At 32.9% G+C, this 17,240-nt stretch overlaps 1 protein-coding gene across 1 annotated transcript; it reads right to left on the reverse strand.

The window, feature by feature from the left end:
- Positions 1-9,814: 9,814 nt before the first annotated feature.
- LOC143607637 (homeobox-leucine zipper protein ATHB-13-like) lies at positions 9,815-12,024 on the reverse strand. The gene is made up of 3 exons (XM_077083016.1): positions 11,901-12,024; positions 11,353-11,747; positions 9,815-10,402 (listed from the first exon to the last, which is right to left on the reverse strand). The coding sequence occupies exons 1-3, from the start codon at positions 12,022-12,024 to the stop codon at positions 9,986-9,988; spliced, it is 936 nt and encodes a 311-aa protein (XP_076939131.1). The 3' UTR covers positions 9,815-9,985.
- Between the last annotated feature and the right edge of the window lie 5,216 nt (positions 12,025-17,240).

The raw sequence follows: 17,240 nt of genomic DNA on the forward strand, positions 1-17,240 counted from the left end.
TAGGTTCTTTGATAATTTATTCCCTCTTGAGTATACCTTTATCAATCAATCATACCTTTAGTGTATTAACGTTATTCATTCAGATTTAGTTTAGTAATGACTACCTTTTAGGTAATTCAACCAAATCCCAAACGTTATACTATTTTAGAAGATTGATTGATACTAATGGTTTAATTAGAAGAGGTAGGATCATTAAACCTTCCAAAATCCATTTAATCTTTAGTCAGGTAGGGTACATAATCATCAAAGTTAGTAGGCCTTTGAGACCTAGATGACCTCCTGAGTTGATTATTGGGTTTATAAGGAGTTTCATATTTTCAGGTATATTAGGAGCAATATTAGTTTCTAAGTATGTAAGAGTTGGTGCAATATGGTGTACAAGAGGTGTAATCGGAGTTAAAGTAAGCGACAATCTCTCCCCCCGCGTCTTGTACTTAGCCAAGTTATGATAAGGACTTTTACTGCTCCTACTGACCTTAGAAATATGTAAGAATTCAGCATGCTTAGGGTCAACATCAGAAGACCAATAAATTCTAATTGAGGATTATATTAATTAGTCTTGGTAAGAAATCTAAGTTTTCCCATATTTAGGTATCCAACAAAATTTGTTAGGAGTAGCATTAAATGTTAAGGAGACAAGATATAATGGAGCAGTGTCTTATACAAGGGATGTTTTATGAGGTAGATTAAGTTGTTTCTCCCCCATCTCTTGCATATAAGGACACTCAGTGCTCCCACTGATCTTTTAGGCCTCTAAAACTCCATACAAGTTTTGGCGATTCATGTCATAGGAAACTTTCATACAGTTTAGACTTGATTTCCTTATTGTCCATATTTCATAAGAAATTTTAAGGACATATTTAGAAGGAATACTGATAAGTATATATGAATTGATTTCTTTAAAGAACTTGTCCAGTAGGAAACAGATTAGATACAAGTTGATATTCTTCTAAGCTCCACTAATAGCAGTGAATTTTAACTTATGGTGGACCTCACTTACTCCCTTTATCCAGTTTATATTTAGGGCATTTAACACATGCTTTCAAATCACCAAGAATGAGATTTAATGGCAATTCATCCTTTGTCAACCGAGTCATGATTTCTCATGAAAATTTTGGTCTTAATGGATGAAGTACGTAAGTATCATTTATCTTTTGTTAAATTCTCATTTCTATGATAACAAAAGGTTGTGAAATTTGTAGCATCGCTTAGTTTTATCTTATATGGTTTCTATTCAGATAATAACGACCGATAATATGATAGTTTTAGTTAGTAGTGACTTTGTTTTGGTCATTTAAAACCTTATAACTGTCAAAATGTAGCTTTAGTATTGATACTAAATTCTAAGTAAACTCTAAAATGTTTAAGGTATCATAAAGCTTAATACAAAACAGCTTTTATGGTTCTTACAACCTTAACATTAAATGAGTCACTGACTCTCATCTTAATTATTATCGATTTCTGATAAGGAAACGTATAAAACTAAACTCAACTAACATGTGTTAATAGGGATATTAATATTAGTGGAGTTAAATATCATTAATTGGTAACTACCTTTCTTAGCCAACTGTTCCCTTGAGGTATGGATAGTCTCTTTGCTCGTGCCTAGTCTAATGGCATGATTTTGCAGTGAGACTTTCCCTTTGAGAACTTAGAGCTGGAAGCAGTACTTGTATTTTGTTTCAAGACTTTAGAACTATCCTCTTTTAAGGTTTAGTGGTAATAAAGTGAATAACATTTGATTTTCAATTTTTAGGCATTCCTTTTCCTGTACATATATTGCTAGCAACACACTCAGTTTCCTTTAGTACTTCTGAGTGTTATAGTTGATTCTTAAGGCATCTAATTGTACTGGTGGAAAAGTAATACACTGAAAAGACTTCATTAAGTTCCATGTATAAGCTCTCAGTTTATGGGTCATGGAATTAAATATTAGGATGTATTCACAAATGCCAATTAACCTTTTTATTTAGAATTAGAGTGTTTTGCATGCATCTTAGGAATTGTTTTGATTCTATTATTTCCATAGAAAAAAAAAAAACGTTAGTCTTAGGAATTTTAGAATCCGTAATTGCTCACCTGATAGGAATCATGTAAGGAGTTCTTGATTATCATAAGAGACATATTTATTTATCCCACTGATTATGCTCAAGTGTTTTTCTGTAATACTTTTATCAGAATGAGCAGTAAGAATTTCAAGTCTTTAAGGATAATCAAGACTCAAAAGGGCAAATTTTATAAGACCCTTTTAGAAGCAAAACTCTTCTTAGGTTTTGTAATAAGAGTGGATGATTTAGGTTTGAGATTCAAACTTTATAGAAGAATTTTAGAGTGATTTATGTTATGGGTAATCTAATAAGGCAGACTGAAATTAGGATCATTAATGAAGGATCATTAATGTAAGGATCATTATGAAGATGTGATAATTTTAAGTATAACACCAAAATTAATTTTATTATACTTAAATAAAATAGATCACCGTTGGGCAGAAAATGTATTATTTAAGTATAAAATTCTTGTGCGAAAATAATTGTAACAAATCACCGTTGGGCAGAATTGGAACAATCAAGTTGTTATGCACAAGGTAAGTTTGCAATACATAAATGTAACAAATCACCGTTGGGCAGAATTGAGACATTTAAGGTATTTAAGGCAAAGTTAATGTCATTTGAGTATCTAGCAATTTTAGGATACTCATCTTTTAGATGACTATGCTTAGTTAGACTAAAACAACTTTGTTAAGCTACCACATCACCATTGGGCAGAAGTGAACTCATGAAGTGTTGTTTAAGTTAAGCAAAACTAAAGTCATGCGAATGTCTGATAATGTTAGGACATACACTTTTAAGTGACATACTTAATTAGACTTAAATAACAATATTATGTTACACATCACCGTTGGGCAGAAGTGAACTATAAGTGTTATTTAAGTTAAGTAATTTAACGGAGCAGGGCCCCTTAATCAGTTAGGTTATATATAAGGGTTTCTGATCATTTCGCAACATGTAAGATATAAGTAAAGTTGCGATTTCTTCGAAGTGATGTTGCGAATTTGGTTAGGGGATTTTAGATGTTGCGAACAGTGCAGTCATAAGTAATGTTGCGATTGATGTTTTATAAGAGATGTTGCGAATGATGTTGTTATGAGAGATGTTGCGAATGGAGTTGTTGTGATGTAATCAGCATTGTTGCGATTTAAAGCACTCGCAACATAATTGTTGCGATTAAGAGTACTCGCAACATCCTGTGATTTTATGGGCTGATCGCAACATCAATAGGTAATACTCGCAACATCTTGCAAAATTAGCTCGTCGCAACATCTTAAGTAATACTCGCAACATCTTAAGGTTCGCAACATTAGTGACTTTTCGCAACATATGTCCCTTCGCAACATTCTGTGATGCTAGGTTCTGATCGCAACATAATTAGTGGACATTCGCAACATGTTACTCGCAAGATAATATGTAATTCTCGCAACATCATGCGATTTCGCAACATTTCATTTGTTGCGATTAGAGTCCAGTTGTTGTGAATAGATGCCTTGATTCGCAACATTAGCAGAATTCGAAAAGAATAATCAACCTGATAACCTTTTTCCTAATTTTAAGGGATTTGGGAGATTCTGTTATAAAGTTTTAGATTATCTCAAAATTTAATAAGATTTCAAAATTATATCTTTTATCTTATTTAAAAGATTTTGAAATTAAACTTAGATATAATATTATCTCTTTAAAGTTTTAGATTATCTCTAATTTTAATAAGATTTCAAAATTATATCTTTTATTTTATATTAAAGATTTTGAAATTAAACTTAGAGATAATATTATTTCTTTAAAGTTTTAGATTATCTCTAATTTTAATAAGATTTCAAAATTATATCTTTTATTTTATTTAAAAGATTTTGAAATTAAACTTAGAGATAATATTATCTCTTTAACAGATTTCATTTTCCCAAGTTAATCCTAATTAAGGTTAGTTTTCAAAAATTATGATGTTCTTCAAGAACATCTTCGAAAAAAAACAAGAACAGTTTCAAGAATTTTACGAAACTGTTTTCGATTATATTATCAGATTTAATACTGGAATTGAAATCTGAAAGTTTTGTAAAACAGATTTCGAAAATAATCAGGTTTTTATAATGAACAGGTTTTAATCAGACCTAACAATTCGTTAGAAGTAATACGAACATCAGATCCAATCAGTTTTATGATGATGATCAAAACCGTAAACATAAGGGTTTTAATCAAAAACTCGTTTCCTATTTTAATTCCAGTTTTTATGGACATCGAAGAAACTGATTAATCAACATCATGCTCTGATACCACATGTTGATCAGTTTCTATAATCGATGATATAATGTAAACAAGGAAATATGTAATACCTGATAATCCAGTTGTGTTTGAGATTGACATCTTCTTAATCTGATCGAGTTCCCCTTTAGGGTGTATGGTTAGGATAGAGATTAGGTGTTCTTGATGAACACGATTTGAGAGAGAGAGGTAGGGGATGATTCTTATGGTGTTATTATTCATCATTAGTTATTAACCTCTCTAATAAGCTCTCTATATATACACCCAAGGGGAAACCCTATTAATGTTAGTAAGGGTAATTCCGTCCATCAAGGATTTACCAGTTATAAACATAAGGTTATTTAGGTCAATGATCAATAATAAGATAAATAATTATAAGGGCCATATATAAATATATATAAAATATATTTATTCTAACAATTACTAATACCACTATATACAAATTAGGACTTTGGTGCTGCAAGTGTCCTATTGGGCCACTTGGCGCACCGTATTGGTCCGTAAATTTTGTTTTTTTTTATTTTTAGTTCAATTACCAAAACAAACATAATGACAATCGACCAAACATCAATTTTTTTAGGTCCAGTACCATAACAAACCTAATGGAAATTGACCGAGTTTGCGTAAACGTCCCCTCTCCCCCCAAAAAAAAAATAGTGGACATTTATATATATATACACACACACACACATACATACATATACGCGTTTGCTTTTTTAGCTCTAGTATCGTAACGAATGTAATTATTACCGACCAATTTCGTGTCGAGTTACCGTCTCAATGGCTTCGTTCGCCAATCAAAAAAGACATCGTTATAAATATTTTGTTTTTATGTGTTAATCTTTTTCTATGTTAATTTGACGAATTAATTTTTTGGGTTTTGACGCTCAAATTTTACCGATGGTTTATATATCGTAACGAATGTAAGCGATACTGTAACGAATGTAACTGATACCGACCAAATTAGAGTTGTACACCGTCGTAACGCTTGGGTTTCACCAATGCTCCGGTTTCAACGCTGAGGTTTTGCTAGCTGCCCGACGCAACGCGCCAGATAAATAAAACTATTTATAAATAAAAAAGAGGCCTTATAGCAAGACTAGAGACAAGAATAAATTGAACCAAACACAAAATGATTAATAATATATAAGACAATTAACAAAATTTAAATTATGTCGTTTCTCTCATTCCAAGCTTGCAAAGTTATCTATGTTTTTGATCCATTGAAATTCAGCGTAATTACTCGACTCGTTTCTAAATGAGTGTTTATGCATGTTTTCATTGAGTGTCAGTCGTATCCTGTTGACGGTTTATGAGGTTGCAAGTAGAATTGATCAACCTAAACGGACCCATATTTTTATACATGTCCAAAACATCAACCCTAATTAACATGCACTTAAAATTATGTAACCCGAACACAACCCATTTAACCCATAAATCAAACGTTCCAGACATGTTGACAAATATAATGATTAAGCTGTAAACTTGTAGACATGATACTTAGATTTTTTTTTTCTAAACAGTTGTTATAAAATGGGTTAAAATATATCTCTTCTCTATTTTAAAAAAGAAATGTATAAGTCCTATAAGTTATATAGATGGTTTATAATAGTTAGAAGTAGATTAGTATGCTGTTTTAAGAAAGCATTCATTTTAGTAGGAAAAACCTAATGTCTTTTGGATTTAGAAATGAACGTAATGAATCATAATAAAAATATACTGATCACATAACATGTCATGCAAGTGGCCACTAAGTTTTAGTTAAATTAAATTGTATTAAATGTCACTAGTTTTAATTTATTTAAGCATTTGAAAATCCATTAGAAAATGTTTAAAAGGACATTTGCCAAGGTTTCATGCCATGTTCTGATAGCATATTTATACCATCTTCACATGATCCGAGAAAGAATCTAAATTTAAAAAATTATTTATTCGAATAAAACAATATAATATAATAGTAATTAATCACGATTTACTAGTTTGATCTTCATTTATATTTTATGCAACATAAGTTGGTTGTGACTCATTGATAAAGCATTCACTTTACAAGTGAGAGGTAGGGGGATTAAACCTTACTACCACTAACTTATATGGAAAATATGAGGGATGACCATGGCTTGTCATGGTTCGAGTCCTGATCTCACCCGGTTTTACCGGCTCCTCGCTGTCGTGTCGTTTGGCGGACGTGGGTGTCAGGTTTTATCCGGTGAATCCCTCAACAGGTGGACCGCTAGGAGCTCCGTCCGTCCGGACTAGTGGCCGGCTCGAGCTACCTTTAGCCAATGAAGGCCGCGTACAAGATACCCGGCGTTACTTAATTGTCGTTAAAAAAAATATTTTATGCAACACTTAAGATCAAATTAGATTTGAAAAATAATTGCACAATTCCCGATTTGTGAAAATATAATGTCACGTGCAAAGAAAGATTGTCAGCTATATATGTATTAAGTATATTTATAAATGTATGTATGCATGAAATTGTTGGTTGTAAGTTGTAACAGTTATGACATTTTGCAAAATAATTATATAGGTATTCATTGTTGGCACTTTATTATTTTAAAAATGATCCTTGTAGTTGTTACTCGACATTAATGCCAATGCACCGCATACCATATATGTATCATAAAAATCGTTGCGGGTATCGGTTGGTACCAGTATCGAACCGGTACCGGTATCGAAATCGGTACCGATTTGGTACCGAATAGGTACCAAAGTTCGATTTGGTACCAAAGTTCGATTTGGTACCGAATAGGTACCAAAGTTTTGAGTTTCGGTACCGGTATGGTACGAGACAGGTATTTCCCGAATTTTTATCTTGAATCCCGGTACCGTACCAGTACCAAATATTTCGGTACGAGAACCAAGAATTCACGATTTCCGGGAGCGGGACCGGTCGGTACTGGTACGGTCCCGATTTCATCCCTACCGCATACATATGTAAACACTTCCGCCATCCATAGTAAAAGGGCTAAAAAAGAGTCTTTTTTTTAATGACACGTCAATTTCACATAGACATGATGGTTTTTTCTGGTTTTATACCTAGTGTTGAAGTCCTTGTCACGATTAAATATTATTTACATTTGTTACACAAATTACCAAAAAAAGAGCTATGATTGGTCATTTGACCAACCCATTTCCCCCTAAACGTCGCCATGGAAAAACGTGCATGCCAAAACATCATCAACAACGCCCCTTGTGTAGTGGTGTTTGGATATTTCAAGCAAAAAAAGGGGGTGTGAAACGTCGCATTATGAATATCTGACAATGATCAAGCTCCATATGTACCTAGACAACACCTCTTAGCATCCGATCAATCTTACCTGCGCTGGATTGGGTTCTCCAATTTGACAATATAAACTAGATTTAAAATCAACAGCCAATGAAACCGAAATATGTTTAAAACTATAATGAATGTTATAAAAAATATACATAGAGCTTAAATCTTGTTAAATAAATAAAAAAAAGGCATCATAAACTTTTTTTTTCCTATAAGCAACCCACACCGCTACGTTGTTTCTAAGCATATTGATGAGAATATTAAAATTTCAAATGATAAAGGGGCGTAAAATAAAAATTAAAAAATGTAAACCTAATTATTGTCATGAAAACCCTCCTATTTGTATTAACAAAAGGTTTTCTGTCATTACTAATTATCTGCTGATTTCATGCTAATTAAGGAAAAGTACATAAAAATATAAAATGATACCTGAATTTAAATATGTACACTATATACAAAGTCATAATGATTATACCAAAACAATGAAAAATAAATATTGATATGAAATAAAAGTTTATATTGTGTGAGTGAATCTAGAAACATTGAAAGAGAAGAGACATGTTAAAGTTGGAGATTGGTGTATGTGTTAAAAGAAAGAGATGGGTGAGAGTGGGTCCCTTTATTGTGTTGGATGGTAGGGAGTGGGTGACAGTACCTCACATGAACTTGCCGGAAGGAATCTATTTTCTTTTTAACTACTGTTCTTATTTTCAATCCTACACATATATTTTCTTTTCTTTTTCATATTACCCATTTTAATACAGTTCACAATCTCTTTTATAAAGTTAATTTACTAGATATATAAATAACTTCATAAAATTAATCCTATAGAAAAGAAAACCATAAAAGAATGCTCGAAACAAGAAAGCTTAGATCTTGAATGGTTGCCTATTACCATGGTGAAGTATCATGCAAACTTGATTGAATCATGATATGTAAAAACGTCCAAGCAAGAACCAGTTTTTGGAGCGGTATGAGAGGGGAGTTTCAGAATGTTAAGCAAAACACCAACCAACTCTTTAAAGGATATTTGACTCAATCGCAAATGATACATGCCACAAACAAATATGGATTGTTTGAACCATGGACCCAATGCTACTACCCATATTCAAGGTATCATGTTAAGTATAAGCTATATTCTTATAATTGCTTCAAATCAATCAAATTCAAAAGCATCAAGATATCCAATAACATGCTAAATTTAATTGGTTCTAACAAATTGTAGAAGAAAGTGTAGGAAAAGATTTGAGGGAAAGCTAGCTAGCTAGCTCTTACATCCACAAAGTGACAACATAGAAAAGTGATAACACAAACTAAAGGAGTGTGATGATGCTAATGCCCCAAATTTCTTGTCAAAAATGGCAGGATAAAAGTTTGCCAAATGTTCCCTTCAAGAAAGTGACCATTTCCAACTCTTGCTTTTCTTCTACACTTTCCATCTCTTTGTCTTCTTTCTACCTTGGAATGTGTGTTTCACACACAAACCCCTTTTACACACACTTGTCCAGTTGCTAGATTTCATTTCATCAACTTCAAGAGGATAATTTTAGTATGGTAAAGGTTGATTTTTTCAATTTAAAAGGTTTCATCGTTTGAATTTTCATGTGTATTACTTACTTTAGAGGTCATGTTTGTTTGATGCATGTAAAGAATGGGGATCTCTATACACCCGTACGTGTGCTATTCGACAAAGCCCTAAATTGAGTCTTGACAAGAAAAAAGACATTAATTAATGTTTGTTGGTTAAGAGTGTTTTGTTTTTCTTCTGACTATTTTTCATTTTGATGTATTAATAAAACAAAGTACATTGACAACCCTGTTGAAACTTTTAGAACCATAGGTTATTTTGTAAAAAAAAAAAATATTAAAAACCATAATGCATAGTTTTTTATTTATTTGTTTTTTATTTTTTTAACACTGACGTACACTGCTTTCACCAAATCAGCAATAGTGTCACACCAAGCAGTCTTTGATTGAAGAAATTTTGGATATGACTTAATAAAAAAGTATATAATTAACTATTTTATTCTTACAGTTATGATGGATTAAATTTTGTAATAGTTTATTCAAAACTTTAAAAGAGATGAGTAATTTGTCACATCCAAAGTGGTAAAATAATGCAAAAGGATGCTCTGATTAATACCCTTTTATTTCTTTGAATACAAGGATTATCCAAACACTAATCTTGAATGTAGAATAATAATAATAATAATAATAATAATAATAATAATAATACGCCTTTTCTTCTAACTTTTACCCTATTAATTTAAGTACCAAAAACAAGAATTTAAAGCTTAGAGAACAAACGGATTGATGATCTCCATCTTTAATATTAATATAATCAAACCAAAGCCGAGAACGTGTACCGGTGTACCGTTTTTGTTTCTTGGTCGTTCCGTCAATTGAATTGTGGTTGTTCCAACCATGGCCAAAACGCGGATTGATCATCCATCCCAACAAACATAGAACTAAAACATTCTTCTTTAATGACATTTGACTGATCTAGTTTGTTGCAATGGAGTTGATGATCTGCTGGCCTTGATGATGAATTGTGGAAAAGTTGATGAGCCACAATGTTATTATTCGAATTAGGCCGATCAATATTCGATGATGGAAAAAGATTAGGGATTGGTTGCTGATGATGTTGGTGTTGATGGTGATGGTGTGATGATAAAGGGCTGTCGGTAGTCGGTGTTCTTGAGATGTCTAGTTTGATTTCGGAGCTGTTTTCGCTTCGGTTGCTACAAGATCCTTCTGTTTCCTTTATGTTGAGGTTGATTAGTTCGGTTGACTCCCTATTTTTAAGTGCCATTATCTGCAAAGTTTCAATCTTTTTGGTTAGTTTAACATTAAACAATCTCCAATAAACTAAATCTACTAATTAATACTTGTTCAAGACAGCCTAACTAAAGAAAGACCGCATAATCAGTGAATTTATGGTTATACTTGAATGGATAAAAGATAAAATTTGACCCTATATGTATGGTTTACCAAAAAAAGTCATTTCCTAGTGCTAAATTAGTATATTGATATAAAGTCACTAAAACTTGTTAATACAAAACTAACAAATTTTGTATCTCCTTTTACTTGTGGAAAGCAACTTGTGCATGTACTGATAAGTTGAATAAAACATGGTCTAAACGATAACAAAAATGAGTATCTCCGACAAACAACAATTACGACGGACACGATCGTCTCATTCAATAAAGGGCTAGCCAAAATTTGCTCATCGTTTATAATTTCTGTTATTAGTTGTAACTCAAGTCATGAAAAGAAAATAAAGATATAGATGCTGATTATACACATACACATATATTTTACATCTTTTGCCCATGCTCCATATTGACCCTTCTGCCCTTCTGAAAGAAACAGACCCTGGTCTTATGGCTAATATAATATGAGAAGTAGTGTAAAGATAATTTTACTTTCCATTCGTGTAAAATTGTTCATCAGTTAAAGTTTTGGCATACCACTTACGGAATGTAATCATTATAGTTTAATAATTAATCTAGTGTTATATATAAATATAATTAGTGGGGATAAATGCAACTTTTAAACTTACTCAAACAGACAAAAATAAACAGATCATGACTAGTTACCTGAAACTTTCATCTAATTTCCATTAGATTTGCTACATACTTGTTAAGGGATATTATTTACTCATAACTTATTATTAGAAAAAGGGATTAAACTTTATTTGTGATCAAGTAAAGATAATGAGGAAATGATTGATAGGTGTAATAAACAAGTAATTAATAATATTACCTCGGCGTGAAGTTTATGATTTTGAGATTTTAGGGTATCATTCTCTGCTTTAACAGCTTCAAACTGTGTTTTGAGGGCATCATAGTCTTTTTCCAACTGTTTAGTTTTCCATCTAGCTCTTCGGTTTTGAAACCAAATGGCAATTTGCCTTGGTTGGAGTCCAAGTGCCCTCGCAAGCTGCATTTTTCTCTCGGGTTCAAGCTTATTCCCCAATTCAAAGTTTCTCTCAAGTGTCTTCACCTGTTCCATGCTTAGTCTTCTCTTTTTCTCTCCTGCAAGAAGCTGTGATCCGTCGTCTGATAACTCGTCTTCTCCGTTCATCATGTTCCCTTCTTGATCACAGCCATCCATGTTGTTGTAAGACGATACCGATCTTTTTCCCAAGAACGCCACACCTGCAACAAAACCATCATCAAACCCATTTGGATTCGGTGCTTAAAAGTGAAACCCTAGTGAGAGTGCAGTACAACTCATCATGATCTTTGAGAAAGAGTACTGAAACCCTAATCTCATGATCTTTAAGAGAGATGGGGTAATTAGTAAGTTACCACTGAAATCTTGAGTGGTGGTACTGCAAGGTGGGAGAATTGGAGAGAGAGATGTAGGGTCATCTTCTTCGGAGGATTGTAACATGAAATTTGTGGAGAAGAAAGCCATTCCAGTGCAAGTCATAAGCTTTGATTATATATGTGTTCTCAAATTTACAAGAGTTCCTTGTGGCCTCATCGAAGAGAGAGAGAGAGAGAGAGAGAGGTGAAGGATATTGTGCTAAAGAAAGAATAGAGACGCTATATATGACACACACCTTTGGGAAAATGATAAAAAAAGAAAATGTAAATATACAATTGATTACGTTACCGTCAATTTCTTTCAAATTTCGACATAGTTCTTTTAGGAATAATATTTCATTTAATTTACATTGTTTTTCTTTACAGTTATTTTTAACTACCAAAGTAAAGCTAGGTAACCCGGTTTTACGGTAAGACTGCGGTGGTCGGAATTCAATTTGTTATGGTACATATGACCAATAAGATACCTACATACGCAATAACAGCCTGAAAAAAAAACTCAATAAATAAAGTCCTCATATGATTATGATATCTAAAAAATCGTGTATAAAATTTTGCCAAACCTTTATACTTACCTTTTATGTCCTTTTTAGTAAAATAGAAAAGAAAAACGATCCAATATTTTTGAAAAGATGCCGTGGATAAAAAAATTATCGGAATGATGCATTTTATCAACATTATTAATTATGGGTTGAGTTATTCTACAAACGTCAACAAAAATGAAAAATACGAGAGATTATAATTAATTAACATGTGTCAAGTATGGATCAAAGGATAAATGGTAGAAAAGTAATAATACACATTTTCTCTCTACACATGCAAGTCACATGTTAATTTCCCAATCATTTTAAAACGTCTATGATGTTTTCATATGATATATTTTTTGTTTTAAAAAAAATCACTATAATAACAAGCGTTTTTTATCTTTAATGCGAGTATGATTTTGTTATATAAAAATAAAAAAATACATCATTGTGTCTTTTTGCTTACCAATGTGTCTTTTTTCTTCATTGTGTCATTCTATTTGTTATTGTGTTTTTTTCGCCATTGTGTCTTTCAACTCATAATTGTGTTCTTTTTAAATACTAATAACACCGTTGTGTAATAATAAAATGTAAATATAATGAAAAATACCAACAAATTATCTAATACATAAAACACAATGATGAATACATATTACACGATAACCTGAAACGCAAAACATAATAATGAATACATATAACACAATGGCCTGAAACGTAAGACACAATGGTAAAATACATATAACACAATGACCTTAAACGTAAAACACAATGAAAACTACATATTACACAATGACTTGAACATAATACTATTTTTCTTAAATTAAGTGAATGTTAAGCTCAATGACTAAAACACAATAATAAGTAGAAAAACAAATGTTAAGCACAAAGACACAATGACATGATCTTCACATGTTTATCTTGTATCAATTGAAAAACACAATAACCAAAATCTATAACACAATACATAAAACAACTGATTAAAAAACACAATGGACAACCATAACACAATATAAAAAACCCACTAATTTTTTTTATTTTTATACAACAATATGATATTCATATTAAAGATAAAAAAACGTTCGTTGTTATGGTCAAAAAAATGTCATATGAAAAAATTATAGACGTTTTAAAATGATGGATGAATTGACATGTGCCTTGCATGTGAAGAGAGAAAGTCATCATAAGTAGGTTATTACCTTAATCCCATTATCATTAATTTTTATTCTTAAATTAATTTTCACCATCCAAATTTAAGATCAATGAATTAGATTCATTTTCATTATTCTCATTTTTGTTGTGCTTTGTATTTAAACCTTACCATATTAATTATTATATACTCTTAATAATTATAACCAAAGTTAATCTAAGTTAATTATTATTCTTGGATGCTGAGCAAGCAAGGCCAAAGACCAGAGCTTACATGCTGACTCAGGAGCAAGCCAAGCAAATTCCGGACGTTCTCACAGGTACGTTTCTAGTAAATGGTGTTTCCACTTCCGTATTATTTGATTCAGGTGCTAATATGAGTTTCGTAGCTACACCATTTAGTAAATTAGTTAAAATGAAATGTTGCCAAGTTCCTGAAACCTTTATGGTAGAAACCACTAGTGACACTACGGTTAAAATAATGAAAATGGTTCAGGATTGTAAGATAGAGTTAGAGGGACGTGAGTTCCCTATTACCCTGTATGTGATGACCTTAGGAGGGTTCGATGTAGTTCTGGGAATGGATTGGTTATATGAGTTTGAAGCTCAGATAGTGTGTAAGAGTAGGATAATAAGGTTAAATTCCTTGGATGGTAGTGTGGTGATGGTTAATGGTGATAAAGAAAGTTTGGGGCTAAATGTCATTTCGATGATAAAAGCCGAAGGATTGTTAAGGCGAGGGTGCGGTGCCTACCTGGCGTATGTTGTCAGAGCTACGGCCGAGACGAAAGAAATGAAAGATGTCCCTAACGTGTGCGACTACCCAGAAGTATTCCCTGAGGATCTTCCGGGGTTGCCACTAGAGCGAGAGATAGAATTTCAAATAGACTTAGTACCAGGAGCACAGCCCGTCGTGAAAGCACTTTACCGACTAGCGTCATCCGAGATGAAAGAATTGATGTTCCAGTTACAAGAACTCCTCGATAAGGGTTTTATAAGACCGGGTGTTTCCCCGTGAGGCGCACCGGTGCTATTTTTTAAGGGAGTCGGGAACTAATAATACTCGAGGCAAGAGGGAACCGGTCCCTAATAATACTCGGGGAAAGTAGTGCGTAATACTCTTTAAAACGTAAGGTATGAAAATGAAAGAAAGAAAGTATGAAGGTAAGTAAATGTATAATGAACGAATGTATGAAAGTATAAATATGAATGAAAGTATGTCATTATGAATGTGTGGTATGTTGTATGATGAACTAGATATCACTCAGGGTAGCTGACTCTTAGTATGCATGCAGGTGAGTAGAATGTGGTAGCTAGCTTGAGTTGGGCACATGGTAGATGAATAAGCGAATGGCATTCGAAGACTCAAGATGTTTTTATGTTTATTGATGTTTAATTTGAAAGACAAGAATGTTTGTTAAGACATGTTTATGAAGTGATATTTAATGTTTAATGAAAGTTTTATATTCAGCGAAAGTTTTAATTAACTCTGATATTTAGAACTATGTTTATGAGTAAATCCAACGTCTAAAGTGAGGCCCAGTAACGGGGTCTTACAGTACCTAATTACCTCAAACATCAAAGAACAAAGGGTTTACTTGATCCACGAGAAGCCGACAAGGAATATATCAAGAACGAGCAGCAACGGCAGAATGTATAACATAGCCGAACAATAAAGGGGTATTGTAGGCGCTACTAAGGGGGTAGTATACGTGTGTTTAATTGAATTATGGTGATTGTTAAGATGTATAATCAAAAACGGGTTTAGAGGCGGTTTTCTTATTAAGTTAATATGTATCACGATTGATCTCATTTCCTAATTGTTTATGTCGGTTATGCCGAAACATGAATGTATAACATAGCCAAAGATTTAATTTCCAAGATAGATACGAAAATTGTGGTCCAAACTACGATATCAGGTATACAGGTTCGTTAAATGAATACGGGTTACGGGTTGGTAATTGGGTTTGGGTAGAGGATATGGGTAAATGGGTTTAATGGATAATATAATAAATATTGGCAGATTTGCAGTTAAGTCCCTGTAGCTTAAGTGTAGAAACACATTTGGATAATAGTTTAAGTTTTTGGTTAAAATTGTATATCTGTGAAAATATATTAAATAATTATAATAACAAATATTAATAAAATATTATTAACTCGATAAACGCGATATTTTCTTGGCTAAATTTCCGAACATAAAGGTGGGTCGGGTTATGATTATTGAATATTAATTTAGAAAATTCGAGTTGTTACATAACGAAACGTAAATTGTGTGTTGGCCTCCCATGAGCTCTTCATGGCAATTTGAATGGCCCAACAAAAATTAACGAGTAAAACAACCGAGTTTGACAGCCCATGAGCGTTACCTGACATTTTAACTGTCCAAACTAATTAACGAATTAACAATGCAATGAAGTTTGTCGGCCCGAGGAGCGTTACATGGCGTTTTAACCAACCAAACTAAATAACGAAACAAACGAGAGAAATATGAGTAGTTGGAGCATCCCGTGAACCACCACGTATGATGAACTCCAACCAAAAAACATAAAACAAACTGAGAAATGGATCATAGGAGTGCCCATGGGTTCCATAGATTTTTCACCCAACTAACCATTTAAACAACAAAACACAATAATCGGAAAAACCGAGTTTAGCCACGAATCACCGTGAATTCGGCTTAAAAAAACCTAAGGTGTCGGTCGTATGACAGTTGTGTTCCCGCTTTGGCCTATAAGCTCGAGTATTGTGGCCAGGTTATCCTACAGGTAAGGAATAGAGTCTTACCTTGGGTTCTCTGAACCGTTTTGCCAATGCCCAACTCACAGTACTTTCCTCCTTCCAGTTACGGCTGTAACTTGTCACACTACCTAGCCTTAAGGTGTAGAGTAAAAACAAAAGTAGGGAATTCTTAAGGAATTTACCAAAAATAAAAAGGCAATGTAGTTACGAAAAGTTTCCTTTGAATGCTGAGGCATAGCCTCGGAGTTGTGTGTGTGTGCATAACAATACAATAATAAATTAGTTATCTAAGAAAGCTGTGAACAATTTAATTCGAACACATAAGGAAAACTGATAAGAACGTATGGGGCTCCTAAGCATGTTACTAAGGCACCACTAACGACCTATCTTAAACCTTCGCCTCTGATACCAATCTGTCACACCCCCACCTACGGCGGAAATGTCGGGGCGTGAGCTGATTGCGCACAGCTCTCAAGGTACTATCATGCAACATTGGACATTTTAGTATCTATTAAGTTTATTAAATTAAAACCAAATATTCAATACAACATTCAAAATCAAATAATTCACCAAACAGCATATATCGAAATATAAAAGACTTGTTTATTCTCTATCTTGAATCCTAGGTTCTCTTTCCAATCTTGACTTAACTTCACGTTACACGATAACCTACATATGCGTTAAAAATGAAGTAGATTTGTCAACACAAGGTTGAGTGACTAACACACTAGTTTTAATGTACATATAATATAAAAATAAGCATTGAAACAAGTTAAATGAGATAAGCAATTTAACCAATGAGCAAGATAAATGAGATGTAGAAAAGCACGAAGCTATTATGACTGTCGTATAATCATACTATACTGAGATTATGCTGAACCTCCCTGAATGAGATTCACATAAGCATGTA

Source organism: Bidens hawaiensis, unplaced genomic scaffold (assembly GCF_021521415.1).
Source record: "Bidens hawaiensis isolate Kalapana, Puna unplaced genomic scaffold, B.hawaiensis_p1.1 tig00002125_1, whole genome shotgun sequence".
Classification (NCBI taxonomy): domain Eukaryota; kingdom Viridiplantae; phylum Streptophyta; class Magnoliopsida; order Asterales; family Asteraceae; genus Bidens; species Bidens hawaiensis.